The sequence below is a fragment of the Rosa rugosa genome, chromosome 3 (genome assembly GCF_958449725.1).
Source record: "Rosa rugosa chromosome 3, drRosRugo1.1, whole genome shotgun sequence".
NCBI classification, from domain to species: Eukaryota; Viridiplantae; Streptophyta; class Magnoliopsida; order Rosales; family Rosaceae; genus Rosa; species Rosa rugosa.
This window is the reverse complement of record NC_084822.1, coordinates 15,529,463-15,537,419: the sequence shown is the minus strand read 5'-3', so window position 1 is coordinate 15,537,419 and position 7,957 is coordinate 15,529,463. Positions and strand designations below refer to the sequence as shown.

Below are 7,957 nucleotides of genomic sequence, written 5' to 3'. Positions count from 1 at the left end.
ATCAAACGGTATTTATAACCCCAAGCTCAAACTATTTTAATGGCTAGGATGAAGCGGTGGATTTATGGACGGTTAGGATTGCACCGCGGAAATTTCTTTTTATTTAAATGAATTTCCATAATTTCCAAACTTCGGAAATTCATTATAAACACTTCGAGTGTCCGAAAAATTCTCCGAAAATTCCCACAAACTCGTCGTGTCGTGTACTTTATTATCCAACACTTAAATTGAAGATTTCACTTTATGAAAATTTCTGAAAATATCGTAGCGACAACGGTGGATACTTAATGAACAGTGAATTTAAACAGTAAAATCCACGGGTGAACAGTTAAAGTGTGAACAGTAGATTTAAACAGTAAAAAGTGAACAGTGTTGACCGGGCAAGAAAAAAAACGGGTGCAAACCTATGTCCAATGGCAGTAAATAGTAACTTGACTGGTCGAATTCTTGACTTCTTGACTTTGCCTTTTCTTGACTACGGGTGCACTTGCTCTTAGAAGCCACGGTATAACCCAGCTTTATATTTTTTTTAATTGCTGCATCATACTTCAAGAGTTCGTGACCTCCTGATAACAAACCATTAATTATCAATTTGGCTCATGCATAGGTCTAATCAATGTCTGCAGCACCATCACCACAAGGAGTGAAGAAAAGTTTTATCTTTTATATGCTTGCAAGTGAGATTGGGAGAGACCCACGTATCATCATATTTTGTATGTATAAAGCAAAGCTCCAGCACACTTTTGACAACCAAAACAATGGTTTGGCTCATGCATAAAAGAAAGCCATATTAAATAAGGCTCCTCTGCAACACCACCGCTCCAGAGTAAAGGAAGAGAAAAAGCTTCATTTAGCTATTTGTTTTTCGATCCTGATCACATGGTCAGTTGCTGACCATGGATTTTCTGGTCACTGACCGTCCGATTGAGATCGGACGGTTGACAGCTCTCATCTTAAATCTCATTACTTAGCTGTCAACCGTCCAATCTCAATCGGACGGTCAGTGACCAGAAAATCCATGGTCAGCAACTGACCATGTGATCAGTACTGTTTGTTTTTAGCTTCCTTTTTAAGTCCCTGGTAGCTTCGACAAAACTCATGCTCTTATAATTTAGTTTTGTCTTTTGGTTTTATTGTCTGTTGAAGTTATCTGTGTTTATACCGAAGTGGAACTCTGCCTGGCATGGTCATCGGAGGCGCTGCTCCGGCATGGTCAACATGGTCTTCGACGTGGCTTATGGAGACGCCGCTCCGGCATGTTTGTTGAGCATGGGGCCTTTAATACCTGCGAGCAAAAAATGATGGAGGAGTATGGGAGTGTTTTTGCAGATAAACAGATAAACTTGATGGAAACATACTTTCCTTCAATTATATATTTTGTTTGGACTTTGAACACATGGTCCTACACTCCTCCGTACTTTTTGCTTTTAGTCTTCTGATAATCAAGGCAAAATTATAACTAGCTTTATGAAGAAACCCAACAATAGATAGACTTCTGGAAGAAGCGTGCCACCTTCACACTTTCTCCTTCACCGAAAATGTTTTTTTTTTTTTTTTTTCTTTATGGGCTTTTGAATTTTTTTTTTTTTTGGTTTCAACAACGGTGGTGCTCATGCATCTGTTATGGTGATTGGTGTAGCTTGATGGCCTGGATTGAGCGAATTATCGGTGCTGGGGGTAGCTGGGGACGCCAACACGAAGGTGATCAATAGCGAGGCGGCGGGTGATGAGGCGACGGTGGATGGTTGACAGATCTAGCGATTAGAGCGATGTCAAGGAGGCTACGCACTGATGCCAATGTGTTAGCAGTTGTTTGGTATAAGGTTTTTCCTTGGGCAATGGGTTGGAGACTTGGGCTCTAGTTTTTTTTTTTTATCATATCAACAACTAGTTTTTTCTGAGTCGAACTCACAACCTCCCACTTACAAAGGGGAGACGTATGCGGTATGCCACTAGACCAAATGGTACTGGGCGATTTGGGCTCTAGTTGGCATGTTTTATTTTTTGTTATTTAATTTTGTAAGGACTTCTTCTTTTTTAAAGGGGAAGTCTGTAGGTCTTAACGTTTGAGGAATGTCGCCAGGGTTACCCACAAAGCCTACATTTTTATTTTCTTGTAGGTAGTGTAGGGTAGCTTCTGGATATGCTTATTAGTTCTTTAAAAAGGTCGAATTACTTTGGTAGTGACTCTATCTGACAGCTCTACTGAGCGGGTCATTATGTATAATTTTACTGAACTTCAATATTAGTTAACTATTTCTCTAAAAAAAAAAAATACAACCAAATCTACTTAATTATTTGAACAAATCTGTGCTTTTTATATTAAAAGTAAATACAAACAGATGCATATAGCTAGGTTCAACCATATTCCAAACAAAGAAAAATAAAAGAAAAAAGAACTCACTCCATCAATGGTCATCTTAATTTGGGAAATCAAAACTTCTACCTCCAGTCTTGTTACAACTCCCTCCATCAATGACCATGTTTAGGAACCTCATAACCTCTACCACCATCTTTTTATACACGCTTAATTGGAGGTGCGTACCTAGTGATCAGTTTGTGGTGAATACAAAAATGTCCACCACTTTTGACATGAATAGAAGGATTGATGTTTTAGACAATGCAACCTCGATCAATCGATCAATCTTGATGTCTATATATATATACTCCAAATTAAGTATTGTCAATTATTTTGGAAAGTGGAGTTTAATTACTAGTGAAGCTCGGGACTCCTTTATACTTTCTTGACCATCTCTTCGCTATTAGAGGTGTTCCCATATTCGCTGCTTGGATAGTCTTGGCTTTCCCCCAATGTCGTCTTTCTAAAATTCTTCATGTTAGCATTATATGAGTCGGAATCAAACTCAGAACTAGTATTAGAGCCACCAAATAAAGCACTGGGACTAGGTTTTATTCCTTCATGCAAGTCCTCTAGCGACACATCTCCTTCTAGTGCTCGTACAATCTGTTAAAAAACCATACGTATATATATTGTTAAACAAGCATTAAACGTTCAAAAACCAATATATGGGTCAATAATGTATATCAAGTTAGCTAACACACACACTCTCTCTCTCTCTCATGCATCCTCCTCCTAGAGATCGAGGCTAGAGAGTAAAATCATGGACTTAGCATGATGAATGATACTATATTAGACTAAGCGCCAGAGTTTAGAGAAAGTAGGCCAATTAATAGTATATGTTAAGCTAAGTAACTAGTATAAATTAATTAAAGGAGATAACTAATTACACATTTTTATTACCTGGCTCATTTTGGGTCGCTTTTTTGCAGAATGCCGAACGCTTGTTGACGCACATGCAACCATGCGTGCAATCTCTTCCTGATCATACTTATTTTCTAGTCGTGGATCAGCTAACTCACTGTAGTTCCCATCCTCTATTGCTTTCAATAGCAAAGGCCTAGCCTGTAAATCAAATATTACTTCAAATTTTAGTTCAATTTCAGTAATTATATTACTTTCCAACCCAATTATGAAATGATCTTTCAGACCAAAAAAAAAAACAAAAACAAAAAAAGTTTCAAACACTAAGGAGTTGCAAAACAATTATTTTTCTTGTGAGACAACATGACACAGATCATCAAACTATCAATCTACTACGATTTAATTTACATTCTCTAGTCATCAAAATTGTTATGAATGAGACACAGTGTACAAACCCAGTCTACTAAGGTGTCCTCCTCATATTCTCCAGTGGTGTCCACTGGGCGTCGTCCAGTAATCAGCTCGAGAAGCATGATACCAAATGAGAAAACATCAGACTTCTCAGTCAACTTGCCACTCGATGCGTATTCAGGAGCCAAGTACCTATGGGCATCTTTTGTTAATTTCCATCGTATTGATTTATCTTTTCTTCATGGTTTAATTGTAAAAATTAGACAATCATACAAAGGAACTGAGAATTACTTGATTTAGTTTCTTACCCGAATGTCCCCATGACACGAGTAGACACATGAGTGACGTTTTCTTGGTTTAGCTTTGCTAGCCCAAAATCTGCCACCTGAAATATATAGTGTATTATATGTATGTATGTGAATTAGAGAAGAACTAGTTACCAGCCAATACAAAAAATTCTTAGATATAGTTACATTTTTTAGGTAAAAGTTATATTTTTATTAAAAAAATAAAAGAAAATAAACGTTAAAATTTTTCTATGCTTCACATTTTAGAGAAAATAAAATCTAAATCACTAAAGGTACCTTAGCTTCAAAGTGATGGTCAATTAAAATATTTGCTGCTTTAATGTCACGGTGGATAATCTTTGGATGACCTGCAAATATGAATAATGTATTAGAAATAACATGATGGTCTATCAAAATTTGGTGACTCATTGATTGTCATATGAGAGTCAATTTAGAAAACAGTGTAAATAATGTGTTAGAACACATGATACGTATTAAGCTTAGAGGCAAATTAGGTTTACGGAAAATCAAGATTTAAAGAAATGAAACACTTACAATCTTCGTGCAAGTAAGCAAGTCCTTTAGCAGATCCCAACGCAATCTTGACCCTCGAGGCCCAATCCAATGGTGGACGATTCTTATCTAGAAAAAATAAATAGATCATTTTGAATAATTCTAAATAAGTTGATAAATCTAAGAGATATATAGGGTATATGCACATACTGTAAAGGTGGAACTCAAGGGTGTTATTTGGAACAAACTCATAAACCAACAATTTTCGGTCTCCGTTAAGGCAATATCCCACAAGCGAGACAAGGTGGCGGTGATGGACACGGCTAATAATCTCAACCTCTGCTGCGAATTCTCGGTCTCCTTGGCCACTTCCTGCTTTGAGACTTTTCACAGCAATTTCTTTACCATTTGGCAATACCCCTTTGTGCACATATCCGAACCCACCTTGACCCAACAATTTGGCCTGGGAGAACCCTGAAGTCGCAACTGCTAAGTCATCATAAGTGAAAGTGCTCGTGTTGAACCCGAGAGCCACTGAAGGGTGTGGAGGGGGTTGTAAAGGGCCATGAGGGCCTGAGAAGTTGGAGGAGTTCATCTCGCTGCTAATCATGGGTGGCTGATGCACTCCTGTGTTAGTCCAACCAGATAATGCAGAAGGTGGAGGCATGTTCATAACGTGCTCATTGGGTTTGTACGCTCCACTTTGCCAGTATTCACTTCCTGTTCCTACATTCACATTAGTTAAGATTGAAATATTTTCGCATCAACAATTTCATTATAACTTTATATTTCCAAATACATCAACTTGTCTCCTTAAGCCCTTGGTGAGAAAAGGGACTGAAAGGTCGTCAGAATAATCAAGAGTTGAATCTGCTCATATGTAACAAAAAAGAGAGTACAATTTGTAGATAATACCTATATATAAGTATTACTTTTGGTGCTTCAAGTAATTATTATGAAATGTCCCAAGGATTAATTATTTAATTACTAATGATCTGTGTTTAATAAATCTACATCTGGCCTAGTGAATCTCATTTGTTTTTCTAGCATTTAGTATTTATTTTTACATTATAAGCAAACAAGATCGATTATGAAATTTTAAATTTATCATATTAATTTTTATAGATCAGTAAATCCTATTACTTCATCTGTGTTGTGTGAAAATTAATGGCCAAATTAGCAATAATTATTTTAATATGTTATCATTCAAATGAAGATAAATTTTTTTTACAAGGGAGTCCAAAATCATACCAATGTTAATTGAGTAAAGGCTTTTGAAAGTTGAAGTTTATAAAGTAGTACATACCATTAGGACGATAAGGATCAGGGTTATCCATGAGGTGTGAGGACTGTCGCTTCTTCCTCCTTCTAGAACATGCCAAAAAAAGAAAAACCAGGACAAACAACAGTCCTGCTCCAGCTGCAAGTCCTATTATGAGTGGCGAGGAAGGTGAGCTGGACGATGATTTATTGTCTTTATTAGATAGAGCTGGTGGTGCTGGAGGGGACTTTTTGGACGGTGGTGGAGGTGCATGCCAATAATTGCTGGGCGATTTGGGTGGTGGTGGTGGTGGTGGTGGATGATTCCCTTGGGATGACTGTGAGTTACCATTCCCGCCATTGTTGTTGTTGTTGTTGTTGTTTTGTCCAGAGTTATTGTTATTATTTTGTCCAGAGTTGTTTTTGTTCTGGTTGCCGTTGTTATTTTGGTTGCCATTGTTGTTCTGGTTGTTGTTGTTTTGTCCAGAGTTGCTGTTGCCATTTTGCCCAGAATTGTTGTTGCCATTTTGCCCAGAATTGTTGTTGCCATTTTGCCCAGAATTGCTGCTCTGTCCAGAATTGTTGTTGTTATTCTGTCCAGAATTACTGTTGTCATTCTGTCCAGAATTGTTGTTGTTGTTGTTGTTGTTGTTCTGCCCAGAATTGCTGTTCCCGCTAGAATTGTTTTTCCCACTTGAATCTTTGTTCCCATTGTTGTCTCCAGAGTTACCATTCCCACTAGAGTTGTCGTTTCCATTGTTGTTCCCACTAGAATTGTTGTTGTTTCCTCCTGAATTGTTATTGCTATTACCTCCAGAATTGTTATTGTTGCCTTCAGAGTTACCATTCCCTTGATTAGATGGTGTAGAGTTTGAGCTCGAAGATGACGATGATGATGGAGAAGTTGATGAGGATTGTTTAGAATTCGATGATGACGAATCATTAGATGAAGGCGCCATTTGTGGAGGAGCTCCCGACCAATATTATCGTGGGACGGTGCCGGAGAAACCCCCGCCGCTCCTTCGATTAAAGTGGAACCTGATGACCCCTATAACCACAACATTCAAACACGAAATTGTATTGAAAAGAACATTTTATCATGAAATATAGAAAACAAATCAATTCAAATGAAATAGGAAAAAAAAAACCTTTGATTGATCATATACACATAATGCATGGCATGAATGTGCAAACTAAATCAAGTTGTTCTTGGTATTGTATAGTGTAGTGCATCCGTGAATAGTTAGGTGCATGTGGCTGTAATGATTGAGACAGAAAGGTTTTACCTAAAGAAGAAGGGCATGCAGGGGAGGGGATTCTCAAAGGAGGGAGAGGAGAAATGATGTTGCATGGTAATAATTAAACTCTAGAACAAAGAAACCGTGGTCCTCCTTCTCCCAGATCATCTTCCGATAAAACTTGGGCTATTTTCTTCCTGAACTTCTATTTTTAAGTGAATTTCATCCTCATTTTTGCTATTTTTGAAACCACCATGCACTTTTCTTTGGCATAGAACAACCCCAAGGAGACTTCACAACTTCTGTTGAAGTTATGTTAATGACATCTGTGTACATTAACAAACACAAATACATAGCTAACTTCTAGCCAAAAATAACAATAATCATATTTAGCTTTACAAAAAACAAAATAATATTATTCAATCTCTCTGGGTCACACGCTCATGTGTCTGGTACAACGATTGTATTCAACAAATCTCTTATATTGACGGATTATGTATACGTGTGACTATTTGGACATGAGTGCTCAGTTTCAATAATCATGTAACTATTATTCAATTAGCTTTACTGAAATAACAATAATCATATTTAGCTTGACAAAAATAAAATAATATTATTTAATATTTCTGGGACGTCACACGCTCATGTGTCTTCACACAATTGTATAGAACGAATTATAACTATACTAAAACCCAATCCACAAAAAGACAAATGAAACTGTTTTGCCCCTGACATTTTTGGTCTTTTGCTTGATTGTCCCCACAGCTGTCCGCAGTCTTTTGGCCGAGTGGCTTTGGTTACGCTCTGCGTGTTTGATCTGAATGAAAACAGCTGCATCTTTGATTAGCACAAAGTGAGAGAGTGGGAAAGAGGGAGAGGACGAAAGGGGTTCTTTTCTAAACGGTTTTGTTTTTCGTTCGATATCTCGGTGATTCCCTTTATGCCCGGATTGATTATCAGGCAGAGGGAACTACATCTACAAGAGGGCCAGAGGGAAGTGCTTCAAAAGGTTTTAGGCTTTCAGT

The 7,957-nt window shown here is 37.6% G+C and overlaps 1 protein-coding gene across 3 annotated transcripts; it reads right to left on the bottom strand.

Moving 5' to 3' along the window:
- Nucleotides 1-2,294: 2,294 nt before the first annotated feature.
- Nucleotides 2,295-7,109, bottom strand: LOC133741106 (putative proline-rich receptor-like protein kinase PERK6). 3 transcript variants are annotated; one of them, XM_062169044.1, is made up of 9 exons: nucleotides 6,981-7,109; nucleotides 5,741-6,742; nucleotides 4,645-5,160; nucleotides 4,477-4,563; nucleotides 4,219-4,289; nucleotides 3,943-4,019; nucleotides 3,679-3,826; nucleotides 3,263-3,424; nucleotides 2,295-2,965 (listed from the first exon to the last, which is right to left on the bottom strand). In XM_062169044.1, the coding sequence occupies exons 2-9, from the start codon at nucleotides 6,651-6,653 to the stop codon at nucleotides 2,735-2,737; spliced, it is 2,205 nt and encodes a 734-aa protein (XP_062025028.1). In that variant the 5' UTR covers nucleotides 6,654-6,742; nucleotides 6,981-7,109; the 3' UTR covers nucleotides 2,295-2,734. The 3 variants fall into 3 exon arrangements, with proteins under 3 accessions (XP_062025028.1, XP_062025030.1, XP_062025029.1); XM_062169046.1 differs by having other exon boundaries at nucleotides 4,645-5,154; XM_062169045.1 differs by lacking the exon at nucleotides 6,981-7,109 and adding an exon at nucleotides 6,843-6,980.
- Nucleotides 7,110-7,957: the final 848 nt, after the last annotated feature.

Excerpts from the sequence above, each read along its gene's own strand:
- LOC133741106 (XM_062169044.1), bottom strand. The coding sequence starts at position 6,653 with ATGGCGCCTTCATCTAATGATTCGTCATCATCGAATTCTAAACAATCC. Across the intron at positions 4,290-4,476 it reads TGCTTACTTGCACGAAGATT|GTCATCCAAAGATTATCCAC; the intron begins GTAAGTGTTTCA and ends TCATATTTGCAG. Across the intron at positions 3,827-3,942 it reads CGTGTCATGGGGACATTCGG|GTACTTGGCTCCTGAATACG; the intron begins GTAAGAAACTAA and ends AGATGCCCATAG.